Raw genomic sequence first — 23,985 nt, forward strand, 5'->3', positions numbered from 1 at the left:
TCCGATGCATCCCAATGTCGAAAAGAAAGAATGGGCAATCCCTATTCGAAACTAGAATAAGCAAAGCTGACACATAGCTGCACAAGGACGATGTAAAGCTGCTCAAGACAAACGTATTTTTACCTCTGACACAGATAGGCAACGCTAAAGTTTCAAAAACACCACAAGGTTTCGTAAAATCCTTGCCAAATGAGTAAAACCAAGTTCTCTTCCAACTAAAAGGACTGAAGAAGGTTTCAACCCAAACGCCTACAAACTCAAGTCAAAGGCTGGGTACGATTTTGCCTCATCTTCAAATCTTGGAAGAAGAATGCAAACACCGTCAACGACAAAGAACGTGACCTCATCGAGACTCAAAATAAGTTGAAGGAGCATGGTTAGAGAGTTAACAACAAAATTGGACCCGGCTTCACCCAAATACACCCTTGAAGATTTCAAGCAAAGTGAAAAACGTTAAAGCTCAACATATTAGTGTGAGCATTGAACAAAATCAAGAGGAGCCTAAACCTACCCCTCGAAAGTCAGTCTTTGATAGGCTGAATCGTTCAAAACCCAGAATTTCAGCACTTGATCGCATTGGTGGTCAAGACCAAACTTTCTTCTTCAAGTGGCTTAACACGCCATCACCCCAAAACTTTGTTTTCGAAAGGTTATTAAAACCTAAGAAACAAAGCAACACGGCTAGCTCTCCTCCACGATGGTCGGCCTTGGAAAGACTTGAAGAAACCAAGCAGCCTTCTAGAAAGAGGGAGACAATGCCAAAAGAAGAAAGACTCAATGATCTAGTAACAAAAGAAGACATTTAAAGCTCGATTCTTTCAAGGATGAAGCACTAAGAAACCTTGGAAGTTGACACAGAAGGACAACTGAAGGTAAAGAGGCGCACCATCATCCATACTGGCTAATCTTCACGCCAACAAGCCCAAAATGACGGCACTGAAGAAGAGGTTTAAGACATCTTCCACATCACAATCCAAGAAGACAAAGAAGACGAAATCCCTGAGGAAGAAATCACTGTTGTGCTACCATAACTCGAGGATAGGGGGCAAGCCATGGTCGATGATCTCAAGGAGCTCAACTTAGGCACAAGTGAGGAACCAAAGCCTACCTTCGTAAGTACACTACTAAGTGCGAATGAGATCGAAGAGTACTACCAACTACTAATGAAGTATAAAGACATATTTGCTTGGACCTACAAAGAAATGCCCGACTTTCAGCCTACCATCGCCGTGCATTGTCCTGCAGTCAAGCCTAGAACATGACCATAAAGTAAACTCAAAGACCCTATCGATCCGAGCTTATGTCACAAATTGAGGCCAAGATCGACAAACTAATCAAAGCATGCTTCATTTGAGAGGTGCAATACCTTAAATGGATCTCCAACATCGTCATTATCCTTAAGAAATTTGGATAAATATGTGTTTGTGTAGATTTCCATGAGCTCAACGATGCTTGCTCGAATGATGACTTTCCCTTGCCAATCATTGAAATCATGGTGGACGCAACCACTGGCCTTGAGGCATTATTATTCATGGACGGTTCATCTGGAAACAATCAAATCTGTATGGCTTCTGAAGACGAGGAACTAACAGCCTTTTGCATTCTAAAGGGTATCTACTGCTACAAGGTAATGCCTTTTGGCTTGAAGAATGCTGGAGCTACATATCAAGGTGCAATGTAGAAGATCTTCAACAACATGCTACACAAAAATGTAGAATGTTACGTGGACGACGAGTTGTCAAACTAAAAAGAGATCTGATCACTTGAAGGATTTACGAATAATGTTCAACAAACTACGACACCACAACCTCAAAATGAACCCGTGGAAACTACGGCACCACAACCTCAAAATGAACCCGTGGAAATGTGCATTTGGCGTCACTTCTAGGAAGTTCCTCAGCTTCATTGTCAAGCTTCGTGGCATTGAAGTAAACCAATTGAAGATCAAGACCATCCAAAGTATGCCTGAACCAAGGAATTTACATGAGCTGAAAAGTCTACAAGGGTGGCTAGCCTTTATCAGATGCCTCATCTTCAACCTCGCTGGACACTATCAACCCTTCAAAGTCGAGTTATGAAGAAGGACGCTCCGTTCATATGGGATGATGCATGTTGCAATGCCTTTGAAAGCATAAAAAGGTACATGGCAAACCCACTTGTCTTAGGAGATCCTGTGCCTGGAAAGTTGTCATCCTATACATTGCCGCACAAGAGGGTTCCATTGGAGCACTCTTGGCCCAAGAAAATGAAAACCCAAAGGAAAAAACACTATACTACCTAAGTAGAACTCTCACTGGTGCTGAGCTCAACTACTTACCAATCAAGAAAATATGCCTTGCCCTAGTCTTCGCCGTGTAAAAGCTAAGGCACTACATGTATGCTTACATTATCCACTTGGTTGCTAAAGCCGAACCAGTCAAGTACGTTATATCTAAACCCATTCTGATAAGACAATTAGCTAAATGGGCATTGTTTCTCAATCAATATGAGATCATTAACATCCCAGCTAAAGCCGTCAAGGGATAAGCCCTAGAAGATTTCCTTGTCGACCATCCAATCCTAGTCGATTAGAAAATCTCAGACAACTTGCCTGACGAGGAGGTGGCATGGACTTATGATGATTTTGAATCATTGAGTGTTGAAATGTTAAGCCACTTCAAAAGGCGGAAACTAGACAAGGACTTCACATATGTGTTCCTATCCAAATGGTTCACTAAGTTTATTGTAAACTATATAGTGAACAATAACCGCAAGCTCTCCAAATTGTTTGATGTATATAACACAACTGAAATAAGTTTCAAGAGAGATAGTGGGAGTTTAAGGGACCATGAATATTGTATAGTGGGAGTTTAAGGGACCATGACTATTTTAGTCAATGGAGAAATCAAATGAAAAAGGCAAAATAACTCCAAAGGAACAAATTTTCTTTATGAAAGGATGGACATTGGAAGGGGTATTTGCAAGAAATGTCTTGCAAGTGTCAAGAACACACCTTTCAAAGGTGTTGTAAATTGTTCTTGAATAGTTCAAAATAGTTGGTTCTTCTACCTAAATGCTTGATTCCATATTATGTTTTACAATCGTTGTAAAAGTGTGGCTAATAAGAAGTAGAAGGTTAATGAGAGAAGAGAAAGTACTTCACATTTGGAACGTGAATAAAATATAGATCTTTGTGAAAGCAAATAGTACTTACTTCCTCATATGAATTACCAAAGAAATTGGAAAAACAAAGATTATCTTTACATTCCAATTTGAATAAGGAACTTTATTTCGTCACTATAATTTTAAGAGATGGATGAATGTTTTGTTTGACAAAACATTGTTCTTTATTAATGAATGATTGGATTATTGTAATCTGATTGATTGTCTCTATAGTAGAGATGATGTGGTAGTGTTAACTGTTTAGAATATAATTATGCTTAAAACCCAAAAGGTTGCAAGGTAGTGACTAATCCCACTGAATTGTGACACCTCTAAAACATAAATTACAAGTTGGTCATAGATGGATGCTTTAGATCATTAGATCCTGATCCAATACCTTCTTGTTAAAATTGTATAGAGGAGAAATGTTCGAATCTTTATTCTTTTGAAAAGAAGAAAGAACCACAAAGTTGTTGAGGTTAATTCACTTATATGTTAGTGGCACTTGTCCATAACATAATACTACTTATGTTGTATGACATTCACCGAAGATTACTCTCGGTTGGACTATCGTTTATTTTGAATAAACGCAAGTCCGAATACTTTGCAAAAGGTTTCACAGAATTCAAGAATGTAAGTTGATGGGTAAGACGTCTAAAGTATTTACCTCCTTAGATTTGATCCAAGGAAAAATAACACTTTAGAAGAGTTTCCTTGAAAGATATCAAGAAAAGTAGCATCATAAGATAATAGATTTCTCCATTGGGAGAAGAATGGACTAGAATAAGATGTAGTTACCCATTTATAGGATATATACTTCTATGACAATATGATTGTCATTAGAGGATCTTCCAAAAATTTCATGACTCCATAGGATATAGTTGGAAAGAAAGACAAGTCTTAATCGTGTTAAAATTTGGGGTTGTGTGCTAATAAGCAATATTTGTTTGAGAACAATCTTGTGGGATATCCTTAAATTAACCTTTGGATATCACTTCTATAAACCAACTAACAAATGTTATTTGTTGGGCAATTCACTGTAATCCTACAATAGGATTTGCCTAAGATATAGCAAATGAACGAGAGATAGAACTCAAAGAATGGGTTCTTTGAGAGACAATATGATAATCAACAAACTGAATAGGTTCTCCAGACTGAGAGACAAGATAGAACTCAATGAACGAGTATTGTATTAGAGAAAGACCGTATTGCATTGTAATCCCAAACTAAATAGGTTCTCCACCTCTTCTGATTAACTTGGGTAGCCATGACATATTGTTAGGTGTCACTCATGGTTTATGGAAGCCCTAAAGCTATATAATCACTAAAGGGAAAATTGAAAGTAAGTTTTAATTCACAATCGATTTGAAGAATTCTAATCGCCCATTGCCTCGCTAAAAGGAACCTAATGGATCGTACACCATGTAAGGTAGAGATTGAAGAAATAACGGAGATAAGTAAGGATAATTAAATGGTTTAATTATTTATGGCTACAATTAATTAATATGTTAATTAATCAAATGAATAAATTCGCTTTAGCTTTTGAGTAATTATTGGACCTCAAGGCCCATTGGACTTAGAAGCATCAAGCCCATTAACTTAAGTTGTATGATAACTTAATGACTAAAGACTCAAAAGGGCCCACACAACCCAAAGCCCTTAGAAGGCTGGCCATATCATGAATGAAAGGTTTTTTTTGGTTCTTTTTGTCACTCAAGTGAAGTGACTATATAAAGGACTTTATAGCCAAAATTCATTAGGATTATCTCTTGAGGAAATTGGAGAGAACAAAAGCTCTCTTTTTCTCTCTAGGAGGTCGACCCCCTCGGAGGGGATTTACTAGTATGAATCCTCCTCCAAGGTCACTCATCTCTTCTTCAAGTCCTTCATTGGTGTGGAAACTTAGAGGTTCCCTTTCTTAGGAACTTGGAGAATCCATGCAACCATCCTCCTCCAAGAAATCCATGGAGCTAAGAAGTAAGGAATGAAGGCTCTCTCTCTTGGGTGATTAGCCTTTGCATATGCAAAAAGGTGCTTCAAAGGTATAAAAGTTTCTCAACTCTTTTCTTTAAGATTTTATTTGAGTCTTGTTTCACCACAACTACTAGGCCTTAAATTTCATGGGTAAAGTTTTGTTTTTGAGAGCATACAAGCATGATTCCGCCTTTAATTGTTAATTGCATGCATAGATGTTGCTTAAATGAACTTGTTTTCACAAATTTTTCCTTCACTCTTCGCACTGATCGTGGACATTAGTATTTGTCTAATCAATTCAAGGTTTTTTGTGAAAGTAAAGGGATATGCATGCAACTTTCTGTTCCTTACACGCCACAATAAAATGGTGTGGCTAAAAGGAGAAACAGAAATTTACCAGACATATATACTTAACCTAAGGTTGACTGTGACATATATACTTAACCGTGTGCCTTCAAAGATGGTTCCCTCAACCTTATACGAACTTTGGAATGGTGCAAAACCCAATTTGGGTAATTCGTGTCTTCAGGGTTGTGCTGGTTTTGTTCATAATCAATCACATATTTGGAAAATTGGGTCCTAGAACGAATAAACATATCTTCATAAGATATTGTGAAAACTTGAAAGGTTATGTGATGTTTGGTAAACATCCAGATGAGGAATAACCGAGATCGACTCACGTGATGTGGAATTCATAGAGAATAAACTTGGTGATATTGTCAAAAACCTTAATCTCCATGAGTTGGAGAAAGATGAAGAACTCACAACATCTTCAAGCGAATAAGGGGAATTAATTTCCAATCCGATGGTCACTGAAGATGATGTAAGAGGACTTGATCCGAGTGGGAGTGTACCCATGGACACTCAAGAGAATATGCCCACTGATGAGAATGTACCCTTTGAAACTTAAGGTCATACAGTTCGAATGAGTAAAAGAGGCCACATACCCAAACATCGTTTTGAGGTTGATCCAGGCCTACATTTGCATACCTTTAGAAGATGATGAACCTTCTTCTTACAAAGAAGCGTTGACTTCACCCGCCAAGAGAAGTGGATAATTACAATGGAGGATAAGATAAGCTCCATGGGCAAGAATATTGTTTGGGAGTTAGTTGATCTTTCGCCTGGGCGTAAAATCATTGGAAACAAGTGGGTTTTAAAAATCAAACGCAAGGCGGATGGTTCAATTGAAAAATATAAGGCACACCTTGTGGCAAAAGGATACACTTAACAATTGGGTGTACAATATAAAGAGACATTCCCCCCTATGGTGAGGTTTGCCTCTATTCATCTCATTTTAGCTATTGTTGCTCAACTAGATTTGGAACTTTACCAAATGGATGTTAAGACAACATTTCTCAATGGAGAACTAGACGAGGAAATATATATGGATCAACCTCTAGGCTTTGAGGGCAAGGGACTAGAGCTCAAAGTTTGCCGCCTAAAATGTTCCATTTATAACCTCAAGCAAACGTCTAGATAGTGGAACATTAGATTCCATAATTCAATCACTTCATTTGGTTCTAAGATGATTGAAGAAGACCACTGTGTGTATCTTAAGAAATACAAAAAAGTATTCTCATACTTTCTCTGTATGTTGATGACATCCTAATAACAGGAAATGACAAGACCTCCATAGAAACTATGAAAACGTGGTTGTCATCCTGTTTTGAGATGACATATATGGGTGAAGCACACTATGTGCTTAGAGTTAAGATCATGAGAGATCGCTCAAGGAAACTTCTGAGTTTGTCTCAATAGACTTACATTAAGAAGGTACTTGAACAGTTTAAGATGGAGAACTCCAAACCCATAAGACACTCATATGAAAAAATGCGCGATATTGTCTTTAGAACAGCATCCAAAGACTAAGAAAGAGAAAGAACAAATGGCAAACGAACCTTATGCCTCTGTTGTAAGAAGTCTAATATACGCAATGCTTTGCACGCGTCCGGACATTTGCCATGTCGTGGGCATGGTAAACCGCTATCAAGGTAATCTTGCACAAGTTCACTGGCAAGCCGTCAAGAGGATTATGAGATACCTACAAGGAATAAAAGACTTCGCTTTATGTTACCAATGAGGGGATCTGAAGCTAAAAGAATATAACGATGCTGACTAGGCAAGTGATAGAGATGAACGCAAATCCACCTTAGGTTATGCTTTTATCCTTGGAAGTGGAATTGTTTCTTGGTATAGCAAGAAACAAACTTGTGTTGCTCTGTCCACAATGGAGTTAGAATATGTTGCCCTTAAATCAGTTGTTCAAGAAGCTGTTTGGCTAAGGAGGTTTCTACAACAAATAGGTATTACAGCTTATGCCCATGAAGCTGTACTTGTATATTGTGATAGTACTTCAGCCTTGGCATACACTAAAGATCCCAAGTATCATGGCAAATCTAAGCACATAGATACACGATATCATTTCTTTAGGAACAAGGTTACCAAGGGTGAAGTAGTGTTAAAACATATCTCGACCAGCAATATGCTTGCTGATCCCATGACTAAACCCATAATTAGAAACTATTTTTTGACGCATGTAAATAATATGGGTTTACGTAGGGTTTGATATGTTTTCTTTGTATTTAACATTATTATTTGAATAAAAGGGCATTGAATTTTTTCATTTCATATTTATTTATTTTTGAAATGATTGTTTACACATCTTTACGAGTGCCTCCAGGCTACAATCATTTTTCACACAAACAATTCACCCTGGCGCTGAGATAGCGAGCAGGATGAGACATTTATGTCCTCAACGCATTGGACTGCGAGACCAGACACGTGTATGTTGCACATACCAATATGCACAAGATAGAACGTCGCCTTAGAAATGTCTAAGATGAGAATGAACAGAAGTCAAACATGAATTTGTTTCATGTTTAAGCTTATAGAGTCGGATGTGAATATTTAGGTAGGCGCCAAAAGGGCGACTATGCGAGAAGACTCAGGTTAGGTGTTTGTGTAGTGACTAGACTAAGATTCGTATGGTGTATGTCCAATGGACATGTGACATACTCATTGAGATGAGGATACACCATAACATACAAATCATACTGTATGTGCTATAACCGACCAAAAATAGGAGTGATGAATTAATCCCTGCTTCAATTACTGTGTGAACCACAATGGATCTATACAATTCCACCATTTATACCCTTTGGACTAAAACTTATGTCAGAAAGAGGAGGTTTGAGTTAGTTACTGTCCCAAGATGCGTGTCTAGGCAAGTAGTTAAACCAAATTAGACTGACAAGAGAGCTTAGGGAAGACAGTTCGAAGACAACACTATGTCATGTGATACATTAGTTGTGCAACATCTTTTTTATATTTGTTATAAAACATAAACATGGATACATGATACTTGTGAGAAATGACATTGCTTTTTTATAAACGAGGGATAAAGAATGTCAAGTTTGGTGTATGATGAACAGTCTGGGGTATAAAGCGATGAACTTCCGAGTGATGCACTATTGTTAGTTTAGTGATAGCTTAATGATAGTGCTCTTGGTTATATGTTCTTTCTCGCGAGGTAGTACATCCCATTTACTGGATGAGGAGATAGATTAGAATGGATGTGAACTAAGTATGTTGATTGATATTATGCCACACCCTTTGTGGGTGAGTGGGAGATGTAGGATATATCTAATATGATAAATACCATAAGGTGAAGAGTCCACCCACATGAGGATATTAACCTCCTAATTACTTATGTAGTAATTAGATGAATGTCTAAAGCCATTTCAGTTTGGAATGTGAATGGCATTTCATTCATTATATCATCCTCTTCCTAAAGCTATATGAGGAGGCTTAGGGGAAGAGAGAAACTAGTGTGAGAGAAACCCAAAGCTTTTCCATAAAGTTCACATATTCTAGTTAGGCCTCTAGGGCTATCACTATCTGCCCTAGGTCTTAGGAGGCGAAAAATCAAGGAGCGACTCGACATACTGTACCCAACTCGACGACCTTCAAGGTTCTAGACGTGTATGGAATAAAAAAGCACTTGTTCGTGTTTGTAGGAGCATGTCGAGATTCAAGCTTCCGCACAAAGGTACGTACGTTCTTCCAATAGTATATATAATTAATGTGAATGTATGTAGCTTTTATTTAATATATTTGATATTATTTATACTAATGGGTAGGAAAGTGGCTTTAACCTAACAATGGGTTAGCCATAATAATTTGGTTCGAATTCACCTTTGGTGAGAATTGAACTTATAAGACCTCTCACTTACAAGTGCTGATGACTACCACTAAATTGTAGTACTAAGTAATGAAGGAAATACTGTGAAAAACATGTTCATTTAAGCAACATCTATAGCATGCAATTAACAATTAAAAGGCGGAATCATGCTTGTATGCACTTAAAAACAAAACATTAACCATGAAATTCAAAGCCTAGTAGATTGGTGAACCTTGACTCAACTTAAAACAACATTTGTTAGTTGAGAAATATTATACCTTTGTAGATTCCTTTTTGCATAAGCAAATGCTAATCACCCAAAGAGAGGGCCTTCATTCCTTGCATCTTAGATCTATGGATTTGGATGGATGAAATGGTTCTCCAAGTTCCCAAAATTGAGAACCTCTAAGTCTCCACATCAAGGAAAGATTGATTAAGAAATAAGTGACCTTGGAGTAGTAGGATTGCTAGCTAATCCCTCCAAGAGGGCCGGCCACTTTAGAGAGAAAGGAGAGCTTTGTGTTCTCTCCAATTTCCTAAAAGAAACCCTAAATGAATTTTGGCTATAAAGTCATATTTATACCTTAATTTATTGGAGTGGCAAACTTGTAAATAAGTCCAAAACCCACTCATTTAACTAAATGGCTGGCCATAGGGTTTCATTGGGCTTTTAAGGCCTTTGTGAATTATTTGTCATTAAGTTGTCATACAACTTAAGTCAATGGGCTTGACGTTCAAAGCCCATTGGGCCTTGAGGCCCAAAACTAACCCGTGGTCTTTTAACGAACTTATTCGTTTGATTAATTAACATATTAATTAATCCTTGCCATAAATAATTAAACCATTTAATTATTCTTACTCATCTCCGTTGTTTCTTCAATCTCTACCTTACACGGTGTACGATCCATTAGGTTCCTTTTAGCAAGGCAGTGGGCGATTAAAACCATTTCAAATCGATTGTGAATTGAAACCTGACTTTCAATTCTCCCTTTAGTGATTATACACGTTTAGGGCTTCCACAAACCATGAGTGACACCTAGCAGCATATCATGGTTACCCAAGCTAATCAGAAGAGGTGGAGAACCTATTCAGTTTAGGATTACAAATGCAATACGGTCTTTCTCTAATACAATACTCTTGACCACATTGTTTGGTTTGATAGTTTATTCATGTCTACTATCCAATGTGATTCGTGTGCTTATATGATTACCTTGAATGTGATTTGGAACGACTTCCTAAATCTCATTCATACTCTGGCCAGAGATTCTTAATCATATCATAGAGTATTCTCCCATAAACAGTTTGAAGGTTAGAGATCCCTTGTTGCGCATTCACTTGCCTTCATGGCTAAGTGGCTTAACCCCAACTATGTCGTGGACACCCTCGAATGGAGTGACTTTAACACAATCAAAGATCAAGGACTTAACCACAAGACAACTATGATGCCTCAGGTCAAAAGACTACTTTGCATTATCCCAACCATAAGTTCTCTTGTGACATGACTATGAGAACTCCTCGTTGATCGTGTTCAGTGGACTCATTCGCTATTGAGCACCTACATGCTTGTCTTGTTGTCAATCACACCAATGACTCGAGACTAGTCACTCTTACTAAGAGAAGACATAGCATGTACTGATCTTAACGGACTGTCAATGCCCAATTGGCAATCCTATGATCAGGAACGTTTAGGATATGTATACGAAAGAGAATGATCTCATTAATCTAACTTGTTTAAATCACATTCTCCTAATTACATATTCCTTGGACTTATCGTTTAAGCATATAACATTTATATGAGACGGCTTAAACAATAATTTTTGCCCTTGATATTAAATTAGATTAGTTTAACATGTGAAATGTCCGTAAAGTATCATCATATGATTGGTTTTAGGGCACATTTCCAACAAGTAACATATGCATATATGTATTTAATACAATTACAATATGACCACCGAGCGGATGATTGTATTACATATATGTAAGTATTGTAGTTAAATCCGAAAAGTGGAATGAGTGTAAAGTTTTCCTTTTTATATTTAAAAGGGGGGATAATTAGTATGTAAATTTCCATTGATATCAAACTCAGAAGCATTTGGTCTTTGTTAAGAATATAGGGTAGTGCTATCCACGCACCCATTTTTATTTCTTACACACCTCTTCCGGCCATCAGATATAATGGATTGAAGAAGACCAATGACAAAAAATTAATAAAGGTGTGTGGAAGGTAAAAATGAGTGTGAATAGCACTATTTAAAATATAAATTCTCCTCACCCCTTTCCCTTTGATTTGAAATCACTTTTGGGAAATGATGTATACACATATTTTTTTAGCTTGTCACACTCTCCTACTTAATTTTGTTTGTAATTTTCGTTTGACGAATTTAATTGGATGGCTAAAAATAAATAGTGTGAGAACTTAAAAGTTGTTCGAATTTTCTCATTAATGGAAGCGGGTACACGACCCAAAATAGAAAAACATGACCCGTTAAGAAAGCTGGTCTGGCCACTTTCTCTTATTCAACAAGCTCCCTCTGCCGAAGCCCAACTCACATTTGAAAAGCAGGTCTGGCCCAATTACACAATTGATCGAAACGTGGGCTGTAAGCATAGAGGGAACCTAGTAGTCGTCATTTCTACGTTTTACTTCTAGCCATCTGAAAATTCTCAACTCCTTCAAGAGGAAGGGAGAGACGGAGAGAGCTGGTGGAAATTCCAGAGATCTTGTAGATCAGCCAAGAGGAGGTGCATAGAGGGTTTAGACGAAGAAGCACAGAGAATTCGAGAGAGAGGGAGAGAGTGGAGAGAGAGATGTTGCCCACAACGTCGAGAGGGCGGTCGTCGTCCTCTGCATCTCGGATGAACCCCATGTTCATTCAGTACCTTCGGCGAATAATCAAGGTGCTTTCTTCTTCTTCTCTAATTATCTGGCTTTGTGCCTTTTCGATCTGATCTGCGTACTAATTTGTTGCATTTTGTATAATTAAGCATTTTATAATTTGTGGATTGGATCTAATTCGACGATTAATGTTGTAAAAACTCTGAATTCTGGCAGATTTAGTGCTTTTGATTGCTCTGGAATTTGGATGTGTAACTGAAATTTGGGTTCTTTTTTGGTTTTCAAGTGGGTTCGGGGTTGGTTGCTTAGAGGTAGTTAGGCAGGTGCTTATATGGATTTAATCCTCATTTGTGTCCTTTAATCAATTTTTTGAGGGGCTGGTAAGGTTTGTGGACCTCGTTCTTTGAAGACCTTGGTTATTCTTTGACTCAGGGGAAGTTGGAGAACATCACATTTTTACATGGGGAAGGTATTATAGGGAAATGTGGTGCATTTGAGCTACTTTTTTCACGTAGAGAAGTAGCCCTAGGTTCAAATGGTATGACCATGGTGTTTTTTTAAGAGATATTGGTCGGTGTGATGTTTGAGAATTATGTATCGTTTAGTTGGGGAATAGTTCGGATGCTTATTTTGATTCAAAAAAAGAAGGGAGCTAAGAGCTTAAGGTTTGGACTTGTTAGCCTGGTGGGCAAGTTTGAAAGTTCTTGCAGTGTTAAGATTTTTGATTCAGTGTTTTAGGCTAATGTGTCGCTTTGTTGGGGTTTCTATTGTTCCTATGCTGGTGGATTTAAGTTGGCATATCTTGGGTTGTACCCCCGAAAATCATCTGTAGCTATACTGTGCAAAACTAGTGACGTTAAAAGAGAAAACTTATACATGAAATGGATTTAGAGTGGAGAAGAAAGCTCAACAGATGACAGAAAAACTAGACGGGTTCTGGAATTCAGAACCCAGCAGTTAAGTGTTCCACCATTGTGGGTTCAGAGCAACAATATATAGTTTACATTGATATCGCGACATGGATTTAGAGTGGAGAAGAAAGTATGAGAAGGGAATCTGACACCATGATGGGTCCAGAGCAATAATATAGAGATCTAGGAGCTTCTGTACTGATTTGAATCAGGAGTTGGCAACTTAGTATCTTTAGATAAAAGGGGTTGATAGACTAGAGAAATGATTTTATATTTTGTTAAGGGGAAGGGGTTGAAGATATTATGGGCTCTCGTGTCTATCCCCCTAAGTCAATCATACTTTTAGCCTTGCACTTTGATGTGACCCACACTGCTTGATGTCAATTTATAGTCTTACTTGGAATCCCTGTTTTGCAGTGACTTACACATTAATTGAGACCATGCTACACTTATATTAGTCTGCATGTTGTGAGGACATCCTGATTTTTTAAATAAAGGGTTGTGTACTGCGCAATTCACATGCTAAATATCAATTTCAGCAACCAAGAAATATTCTTGGATGTTATACAAATCGAACATTGATAGGATATATAATCACGTTATTTTCAATTTTACTCCCATCTATTGCATAACCAGATGTTGGGTATAGGTCTTAAATCTGGATTTCTTTTTCAGCACATCCATGTCTGTTTTGTTGTCTTTTACCTAAACCTTTGAAATCTCTTTTAACTTTGGTTCTGGAAGTTAGAACATTTTCATCAGCGTCAAGTTAGTGTGCTACTTTTATTATTTTGATCGTGGGCATGCTTTTGTCAATGATTTTTCTTTTGATTTTGTTGGTTTTTAACCTTTTAGTGGCAACAAATGGATATTGAATATACATTTTGGCAAATGCTTCACCTATGCACCTCACCGAAAGTTGTGTAAGTATTCACCTTTCAAGATCATCAGCATTGTCATTACTGTTTTTTTTTTAGTTGCTCCTGATTTCCTTAATAATGGGTTTTGTATCTTGCATGTGTAACTGTACGACTGATGCAGCTATCAGCACACTAAGTATCACAAGCGTAAGTCCTCGTTCCATAAAGTATAAGAAGCAGATGTTCATTAAGTTTCTTTCCCTTTCCTTTTCATTTCAAAATTACTTTACAAAGTTAGCATCTCTAAATTCTATGATTTACTTGCGTACATGTGGAGTGATTACATGTCAAGATTGTCAAATATTTCTGCTACATCTGATGCAATTGAAAATTTGTTTACTTTTCTTTTGGTCTCAGAAACTAAGAATCAATGGGCACGTGACGACCCTGCTTTTGTTGTAATCTGCAGCCTTCTACTTGCTGTTGCAACTCTGGCATATTGTGCTGCGTAAGTTTACTGTTCACTTCATCATACACTCTACAAGTAAAACAGTTGCATTTTGGATTTTGTAGTTTCACTGAATTTTATGTTGCTTTGCCTCAAAAGTTCTAGCCTAATTGAGCAGTTTATATTATTTATTTATCTGTATATCTTTAGACTCTGGCAAGGGTTCTGTGAGGAACCTTTTTTTGACTTAATAATTGTGCTTATTTCAGGTACGACCATAGTGCTGCACATGCTGTTTTTGTAGTTATTTCTGTTTTGCTTTTTCATTTTTTGTTCCTCGGGATGCTTCTGGCTACATTTTGTTGGTAAGAACTGGTGCTTTGTAACAATAATGTGAACTTGTATTAACTTATCCTGAAATATGTCAGTGACTTCTTGCGTCTTATTCAGGCTCAAATATTTCAAGAAAAATTTGAAGGAACAAATAAATTCTGTGGAACCAAATTTTCTGTGTTTTCTTACTCAGTTTCTTAGATAAAGGAAGCTATTTTCCATAGAAGTAGGGAAACATGTTTATTTGATATCATCTAGTGATGCCAAACCAGCTTGAGTTTGCTGAGTCATTTCAACATCCAGTAAAAGGCTTCTATATAAAGAAAAAGCGACTATGAAACAGTCTATCTAAAGACAAAGAACATGTTAGTTGCATGAACATAGAGAGTGAAATGTTTGCTGATTCATATGTTTTCTTGTGCATGCGAATCTGGGTTTTTTTATAAATAGCTAGTTGCTGGCAACAACATTTTAATTTCTCAAAAGTCTATGAAGGAAACACATATTTGAGAATTCCTAAGTCTAAATAATTTTAGTTCCCAGTCTCTTCTATAACTGTTACAGCTTTTAGTCTCCCTATTCTTAGAGTTCTCAATCTTCATTCATAACTGAAACCTTAGTGTGAAGTATTGATCATCATCTAATGGCACACTTCTCAATGCTCATGCAGGTTTTTAACTAATTCTTACCTTCGTGAAGAGGCTCCGAATAGCCATGTTGTTGAGCAGCGTGTTGAATGGTGAGTCCACTATCCTTTATTTCCACTTTATTAGTAATATGATTCTTACTGAACAATTCAACTTAGCCTTTTTCCCCATCCTATATCATCAACATGTACGTTCATGTGCATGTTATATATGTGAATATGATTTTAGATTGATTGAATGTCGAATCAGTCAAACGTTTATTTTTTTTTCCTGTTTGATTACCTTCTGATCAATGATTTTGTTGTGATTTTGATCATTTGAAGGCTGTACGCATTCGATGTGCACTGCAACTCTTTCTTCCCGATGTTTGTTCTGCTTTATGGTAATTAATACAAAACATTGTTTTCCTTATCATATTGTTAATCTCAAATGTGTGAAATAATGCTTCTGATCTCTTGGTTCTGCAGTGATCCATTATTTTCTATCTCCAATTCTGGTAGCTCATGGCTTCATTCCGGTATTGCTATCAAATTTGATATTCATGGTGGCCACTTCATACTATCATTATCTCAACTTCTTAGGTTATGATGGTAAGCTAAAGATTTCGTTATGAGCTCAAGAGTTTTCATTCAAATGTTTAGGTTCAGATGGTGTGATGGGTTCATAGTTCATACCCATGCTGTTTATGGTGGATGGTATCTTTTTAGGAATCACCACAACCATATTATATATTATATAAGTGCGGTTTTGGATGTGGATACAAAGTAATGTTGCTTAAAGGCGAAGGTTTATGAATTCAATCAGCTATTTTAATCAGCGAAATGTGCAATTGATTTGTCAAACAAGGACTGGTATTCAGCTAAACAGATCACCTCATCATTTATGCGTAGTCCTTTCACCGCTTATGCAGTGGAGAGAGGTGGCCAGCATTACAGATCCTTACATGTCAATTCTAGCATTCTCCTCTATAGTCCGTAATGTTGAATTCTCTTCAAGTTCTGTTTTTCTGTTTTTTGGAGTTCTATTGCAATTAAGTTGGCTCATCAGCTTGTAATGTAACGCAATGACTTTAGAGTTGAATACAACTATGTTGAGTTGTTCAGTTGGTTTTTTATTTCCATCTACGATAAGAACTCTATGAAGCAAACTTGTCAATGATATAATAGTATGTTAGGGACTTGAGGAAGAGCAAAGTGATGGGTGATTTATTTTGAGAAAATATCAGTGCTAGTATGCGTTCATGCGTCATAGTGATTACATGTCCTATTTTTCGCAGTACTGCCCTTTCTGGAGAGGACCACTTTCTTCCTATATCCAATCAGTGTTGTCATTGTCCTCTCTCCGATCTGTAAGTGTTGCATGAACGTTTTCCTTTGATTTTACTTTGCTTTCCAGTACACATTATGTTGAAATTGTTTGTTTCCTCTTGTCTGCAGTGATTTTGAGTGGCTTCAATCCTTCAAGATATTTTATGAACATGTACTTTAGTCAACGAGTATGGATTTAATTGAGTCAAACATTTAAGACAGCACATATGTTACGCATGGGGTACTAATTCAGAGGCCACAACGCGAGAAGTCATTGGCGGATTCTTGATTGCTTATATATGATATGATTATCAGCAGCAGGTCACATAGGAAAAAGCTTGTGTGGCTTCCTTTGTAGGCATTTTACCACTGTGAATGGAAATCGAAACCAACAAAGATAGGGCTTCAAGTGTGTTTTTAGAGATTTTAGGTTACGAACATTGATCCAGAGATGTATCGAACGCTACGATTTGTCTGCATGTCAAATCTATGCTTTGCATTTACATAAATTTTTGAAAAATTGCAGTCGACATCTATTGCAGGTACTGTACCAGTTGTACCAACATATGCATTGGGGTCAATTGAATAGGTCCGGTTCAGCGTACATGTTCGGTAGGTAATCTTTCCTTTCGTCATGCCGAGTGTTGTATTTTACATGTATGATGGATTAGCAACTAGAGAGAGTTGAAACCAGGTTGTGGCAGGCTCGATAAATATTTTCAACATTTGTTAAAGATTTAGCTCTCTGCTAACATTGAGTATGTTATTGCTTTTCATTGGAAAACACAATTTAAGCCGTCTGTTCCTTTATTGTTTTTGCTCTGTATGTACATTATACTGCATATTCCTCAATAAGATGGAATTTTGTGATTCTCATTTTATTGATCAAGATTGCTACTGGCTGCATCGACGATGAACCTGTACCTAACGTTGGTTTTCTCCACCCTTTGGAAGGCTGTGTTGATGTAATCCATCTTATCCACTTCGATCGTCGTTGTCAATCCTTTCTCTTTGCAGAATTCAAGCACCTCCTCTGTCTCCTTCATGCTCCCCTCAAAGCTCCCTGTGCTTGTCTTCCTCCCTCCCTACTCGTAATTGCACAGCATAGAAAGTATAACACTATATCAGTTACTAGTCTTAGAAACCTTAAGAGGTTGGGGAATGAAATATCAACAGGTTTCTCTCTAAGGTTCTAAGTTTACCATTTCCGATTCTGTAAGACCAACTTTTTCGACTTGAAACCTAAAATCTAAGTTCGTAAGATAATTCTACTCTTTAAAAATAAGCAACCCTGCTGAGAAAGGGATTAAAAAGAGAAACAATTTTTGCACATCTTTCAATAAGGGCCATAATTAAGAGCGGTGTACAAAGTGGAAGATCAGACTCGCTAAGCATGAGCGTGGGGATAAAAAATTGACTATGCTTGGCAATTTCCCATCTAGATCTTTGTTTTTTCCAACATATCCGACTAAACGTAGTAAAATAGAGAATAACTAGAAACACACAAGATTTAAACTGGTTCAGCAAAATTTTTGCATACGTCCTCTTTGAATTAATAATGAAATAAACGATGTTTTAGTAAACCGTAGAACTACTTCTCTTTCACTCGGTAGAACTACTTCCTCTCTTTCACTCGGTTGTTTCGCTGTTCTTTCATGTTTTCGCCCCTTGCTGCACCCTATTTATATGTATAGGGTGCGGTTTACATTCTTATATTCTAATTAAGTCTCTTAATCTATTTGGGATAGGAAAACACACTTCATTTCTATTATGTTTCTGCTTTTAAGATTCATAATCCACTTGTACAATAAAACTTACTTTTCTTAATCCTATTGTAGCAGGCCAAAAAATCTGGGATTTACCGCCGGTGCAAAATACATTCTCTCGGATGTAGAAGAGATGCGATTCTCTCTCCCCCTTGAGCTTCCGAAACGTGGAGGACCGATTAATCTAATGACTTTTTAGGATAAAAACCCTAGAAGGGTGTATTTATAGCAGTCGGGAGAGAGACCATTTAGGATAAAATTCTTATTTTAAGGCGGGAAATTCTTAGATGATATCTAGAAGTAGATATTGCATCATTTTTAGGAGTGTGATTACTCGCGGCACACGCCAATTCCTAGATTGTAAGAACTCCAAGACATATGGGGGATCTGGCTGATTCCATACTGGAGTAGATCCTCGTGTCTTGCGGAATAAGCATGGTTATTCTCAATGAAGTCACTCGGATTTCGCCCACTGCTTCTGTGCAGAATGATGGTGGCACCATTTCTCTGTTAATCCAGCTTCGCTCGAAGCTATTGAGTCCATGACTAGACTTTTGATGTAACTGTATTCCGATCCACTTACTCTGGCCCTAGAAAATCATGGTCCCAGTATAGTGATTTGCATAACCTTATCTTCAAGTTATAAAACCTAAGGTCGACAGTGTTCCTTCCTCGGTTGAAATCGATCAATTCAAGAGTTAGAAGCGCATTTCACCATATCCATCACGTTTAAGATTTTCGCCCAACCAAGTTTGATAGCGAGTTGACATGCTCGAATCAGCAATCAATCATCGAAAAACGTAGTCAGTTTCTTAGTTACTTCGGCCTGCATAGGCTAAAAAAGGCTATATGATTTTTAGAGCCAGCACTAAGTTAGGCTAAAAAAGGTTATGTGATTTTTAGAGCCAGCACTAAGTTATAAGTGGCGTCGACCATTCCATTATCATTGAGACATATGTGTCATCTTGAGTTTTTTTTGCTTTTACTAGGAGTTTAAGTGCACAGGACATGAGTGATTGATATAAAAACTCATTGCGAGACTGAATTCGACCATCAATACGCTATACATCTGCCATATGATACTCTGTAGGGTTGTCCAATTGTTGAGGAGAGTTGTTAAACACAATCACTTATGAGTGGATATGTGAAGAATTTTTCAATTTGGCGAGTTCAATCAGCCGTGCCATACAATAATACAAATCCCCGCGAGTCCAACCATAATAGTGAAACCATGATTAGCTAAAACAAAATATCTGACCGTGACCAGCCATGTGTTTGGTATATCTCTCTCTCACCTAGGTTTGGTATATTTCACAGTAACCATCCCCACCAAACAAGATAAGCCCATCACCTCAATTAATTCACCAGAGTATCTTGATTCGAAGTTAATTGAAAAACAACACAAACATCCAATTATATTAAAACAAAACACCATTTCATCTCTCTCTCTCTCTCTTCGTTATTATTTGTCAATAAACAAAAAAGCAGATAACCCTTTGTAGAAAAGTCAGGATTCTGTGTTTTTTTTTCTTTTCTCTTTATTCAATTAGGTTGCTGCCGGCCACATCCACAACGAACCTGTACCTAACATCGTTTTTCTCCAACCTCTCAAAGGCTGTGTTGATGTAATCCATCTTAACCACTTCAATCATTGATGTTAATCCCTTCTCTTTGCAAAACTCAAGCATCTCCTCAGTTTCCTTCATGCTCCCCACGAAGCTCCCTGTGATTGTCTTTCTCCCTACAAAATGAAGTAACCAACATGATCAGAAACAATAATACAAACTTCTTCTAACCAATCCACTAACACAGTAAAAGATTATTTCAGCCGCAAATTTCAAAGGGGAGTGCTTTTTGTGCTTCGTTATTCTTTCGAGCCATTAAATTGAATAATTGAGAGGAAAATCAACATACAGATTTAAGGAGATTAGATAGTGATGGAAGTGAGTGGAGTGGGCTTACCAAGCATGACCATTGGGGAGACAAATTGTAGTGGGGTGTTAATTACACCCATCAAGATCAATTTCCCATCAAGCTTCAACAAAGAGAGGTAAGGCTCAAGTGGGTGGGCCACAGGAACTGTGTCAATGATGTAGTCGAATGAGTCAGCAGCTTCTTGCATTTTGGTGCCATCAGAGCTAACCAAGAACTCATCAGCCCCAATATGGTCCAAAGCCTCCTCTCTTTTCCTATCTGATGAGCTTATCACAGTCACATGGTGCCCCATGGCCTTTGCTATCTTCACCCCCATGTGTCCCACACCTCCAAGCCCCAATATTCCTCCTCTTAACCCACTCACATTCAGGCCAAAGTGCTTCAGCGGGCTGTACACCGTCACCCCGGCGCACAGCAGCGGCGCTGCCTGTTCGGGTACCATGCCCTCCGGTATCTTCACCACAAATCTTAACCAAACAAATAAAAATCAGTAAAAACATATTGATTTACTAGGTAATCTAAAACAACAAATGACCATTTGGTTGTATGGCAATATCTAGTCTTTATTTTGTCGGATGAAGTTCCGAGTTCAAATCTGATGAATCACAGTTATTGAATAAAAAAACGTTTGTAAATGATGCGAAACTTACAATTCTTAAGAGTTATGTGTTCGTGAATTTATTGCGAGAAAAGTTATTTAGGGTTTGGTGATTACTTTTGATCAGCGACGAGGGCACCAGCAAAGCCGCCTTGGGTGGTTTGGCCGTCGGTGTAAGTATCATTGTAAGACCAGATTTTCTTGTTGCAGTACTGCTCGTTGTCCGTTTTGCACGGGTTGCAGTTTCTGCAGCATCCAACAAGGAGGCCAACTCCAACCACATCTCCTGCTCTGAACTTGGTCACATCTGATCCCACCTCCACCACCTCACCAACCACCTCATGCCTGGTTAATAGTGCAGATTTTGTAAAATATTAATTACAAAGATATAAGAAAATGAAATTAAGAAAATAATTGGCGGGTAAGATATGGAAATCTTATTTATTTATTATATATACCCGGGAACCATGGGATAGTTTGACATGCCAAGATCATTTTTGACCTGGTGAAGATCCGAGTGGCAAACTCCACAGCAGAGAACCTTGACGTAAACATCTTCTGGCCCTGTGTTCCTGCAATTTTTAATTTTTAAATGTTGGATTGAAAAATCAGTAGACAAAAGAATCATCACATATAAAGTATAGGACTGTTACACCAAGCCAAATTCATTTACCAAATGAGGTAACAATATTTCTGAAGCTGATACATGTATTTAGATAAATCATTTGGTGAATAAATTTAGAACACGATCAAAATATTTGAGATAAAAGATTTTGGTTTACCTGAGATTGTAGGTGTAGGGTGAGAGAATTCCAGATGAGTCTCTTGCTGCCCATCCTGTAGTCGTTCTCTCCACTTCAAGGCTGCCCATTTTTCCTTCTGAATGTGTTTTCCGGGGAGGGGAGGGACAGAGACAGTGTGAGTGTATTGGAAAAGTGGGTTTCGGCTTTGGGGAATCAGAAACGCAAATGAAGCATATAAATAAAGGAGAAACAAAGCCCAGCTCAGAAGCTTGACACATCACCATCTTTGTGGTAGGTGAACCTCCCGCCCTTTGGTATAAGTAACTTAATATACACAAGAGCCACATATCCTCTTAATGATGGGTCCCACGATTGACATGTTTGTGACCTTTTCTTTTGGTGCAAAAATGTTTTGTGACCATTTGTTGCGTCATTTGTACGTCACAACCCAATACTAAGAAGTATGGAGGAGTTGTTGGTCGGTACAATTTTTTAAGAAGGGTAATGTTAGGAAGATTAAATTAGAGATAAAATTTTAAAAATTAAAAGACATAGAAGTTGATTATTGATTTATTACTTAAATATTGATAAATGTGCTTATTCTTATTAATGTCACATCATTTAGTTTACAAATTGAGTTTCTAAGTTTAGTCTCTCTAGCATTACTTTTTTAAGAAACTCTAGAATAATGGATGTTGTGGCGTTTTTTTTAACGGTTCAAACTTTTGGTTAGAAATATATAAAATAAAAAACTATACAATTTTTTGGAAGTTTTTAATAGGATAATGTTAGCGAGATCAAAATTAAAAGTTAAATTTTATATTGATAGTTGAATTATTACTAAGTGTTGATTGACGTGTTTATTTTCTATTGATGACACATTATTTAATATTAGAGTGCTTTGTTTTATGCCTTTTTGTTTTTTAAAAAATGGTACGAAGACCAAATTTTTAAACCAAATTGGCAAACCGAATGATGTGTCATCAATAAGAGAAAAAAACACGTTAATTGACACTCAATTAATAATTCAATCAATTACAACCACATAATTTTATGTACAAATTTAGTTTAAAAATTTGGTCTCCCTAACATTACCCTTTTATTATTCTCATTTCTATCCCAAAAAATAAAAACAATTTTGCATACCCGAATTGGGGGAAGGTAGAGATTGCTATTTGCACCTTTTTATTATTTTTTTTTAACATTAATCTTCTTCAATTTATTCGATCTGACAGTAAAAAATTAAAAGATGTGTGATAAGTAAAAATAGATGTTTGGATAACGTTGACTTTTATCACATATGTTAATCAACCTTACCAATAGGTTTTTACGTCAAGCATCTTTTCTAGAGGTATAATACTCACTCAGTGTTTGAAAATTGAGCTATGCTTTTCATGTGCAGGTTATAAATAGTCGGATAATCGTGCACCATTTTCTTCGAATTCAAAAAGAAAGCAAAGAATAATCTAAACCCCATAAAAATAGCAAAATAAGAAAAAAAAACTTCCTAAAAAAAGGAATCAATAGATAAAACTGTTACAGTTATATTTAGAATATGAATGTGATTGTGTAAATCCTAGTAGATATGGAAATGTATCTTATATTCCTATTAGGAGTAGAGAGTAAACTGTCGGTTTACCCCCTGAACTTTCATCTCACTTTCGATTTCCCCCCTGAACTTTTCTATTGGAAAATTAAGGACTCAAACTAATTTTTTTAGCCAATTTGCCCCCTACCGTTAGTTTTTCATATATTCCATCCATATTTCCGTTAAGTGAGACCATGTGCACAACATGTGAAGGTAGTTAAGTCATTTCACTCTTAACAATGATTAAAAAACTGAAAATAAAAAAAAAACAAAACTTTCCCTCTATTTTTTCCTGCTAATTCCTATCCTCGATTTTATTTTTCCCTTTCATTCCTATGCATGAGAAATGACATATAGTGTTATTGTCTACCATTTTTATTTTCTCTAACAAATTAATAATTTGACAAATGCTAATGGTGTTATTGTCTCCAAAGCAGTGCATTAATATAAGAAACCCTAGTCTTTTTTATGGACATGTTTCTTATATTAATGTACTGCTTTGAAGACAATAACACCATGAGCATTTGTCAAATTATTAATTTGTTAGAGAAAATAAAAATGGTAGTATATGCTTCAAGAAAAAGATTAACTTAGCTACTTATGAAGACAATAACACCATATGTCATTTCTCATGCATAGGAATGAGAGGGAAAAATAAAATTGAGGATAGGAATTAGCGGGAAAAAATAGAGGGAAATTTTTTATTATTATTTAT

The 23,985-nt window shown here is 37.0% G+C and overlaps 2 protein-coding genes across 2 annotated transcripts; one reads left to right on the forward strand and one right to left on the reverse strand.

The window, feature by feature from the left end:
• Window positions 1–254: 254 nt before the first annotated feature.
• LOC103420100 (uncharacterized) lies at window positions 255–17,450 on the forward strand. Its single transcript, XM_008358158.4, has 11 exons — window positions 255–273; window positions 11,920–12,196; window positions 13,901–13,968; window positions 14,087–14,112; window positions 14,323–14,413; window positions 14,623–14,718; window positions 15,357–15,425; window positions 15,657–15,715; window positions 15,801–15,923; window positions 16,610–16,681; window positions 16,770–17,450. The coding sequence occupies exons 2-11, from the start codon at window positions 12,107–12,109 to the stop codon at window positions 16,838–16,840; spliced, it is 765 nt and encodes a 254-aa protein (XP_008356380.1). The 5' UTR covers window positions 255–273; window positions 11,920–12,106; the 3' UTR covers window positions 16,841–17,450.
• Window positions 17,451–19,624: 2,174 nt separating this feature from the next.
• Window positions 19,625–21,982, reverse strand: LOC103420099 (cinnamyl alcohol dehydrogenase 1). Its single transcript, XM_008358157.4, has 5 exons — window positions 21,722–21,982; window positions 21,398–21,511; window positions 21,057–21,284; window positions 20,369–20,808; window positions 19,625–20,147 (listed from the first exon to the last, which is right to left on the reverse strand). Exons 1-5 carry the CDS (start codon window positions 21,964–21,966, stop codon window positions 19,945–19,947), a joined length of 1,230 nt encoding a protein of 409 aa, XP_008356379.3. The 5' UTR covers window positions 21,967–21,982; the 3' UTR covers window positions 19,625–19,944.
• Between the last annotated feature and the right edge of the window lie 2,003 nt (window positions 21,983–23,985).

Source organism: Malus domestica, chromosome 05 (genome assembly GCF_042453785.1).
Source record: "Malus domestica chromosome 05, GDT2T_hap1".
NCBI classification, from domain to species: domain Eukaryota; kingdom Viridiplantae; phylum Streptophyta; class Magnoliopsida; order Rosales; family Rosaceae; genus Malus; species Malus domestica.

Bases quoted from the DNA above. Each gene is read 5' to 3' on its own strand.
- LOC103420100 (XM_008358158.4), top strand. From the start codon at position 12,107: ATGTTGCCCACAACGTCGAGAGGGCGGTCGTCGTCCTCTGCATCTCGG. The intron at 13,969-14,086 runs GTAAGTATTCAC...CGACTGATGCAG, and splicing joins TGCACCTCACCGAAAGTTGT to CTATCAGCACACTAAGTATC. The intron at 14,414-14,622 runs GTAAGTTTACTG...TGCTTATTTCAG, and splicing joins ACTCTGGCATATTGTGCTGC to GTACGACCATAGTGCTGCAC.
- LOC103420099 (XM_008358157.4), bottom strand. From the start codon at position 21,966: ATGGTGATGTGTCAAGCTTCTGAGCTGGGCTTTGTTTCTCCTTTATTT. The intron at 21,512-21,721 runs GTAAACCAAAAT...TAAAAATTGCAG, and splicing joins CCCTACACCTACAATCTCAG to GAACACAGGGCCAGAAGATG. The intron at 20,809-21,056 runs GTAATCACCAAA...TGTTTGGTTAAG, and splicing joins GCCCTCGTCGCTGATCAAAA to ATTTGTGGTGAAGATACCGG.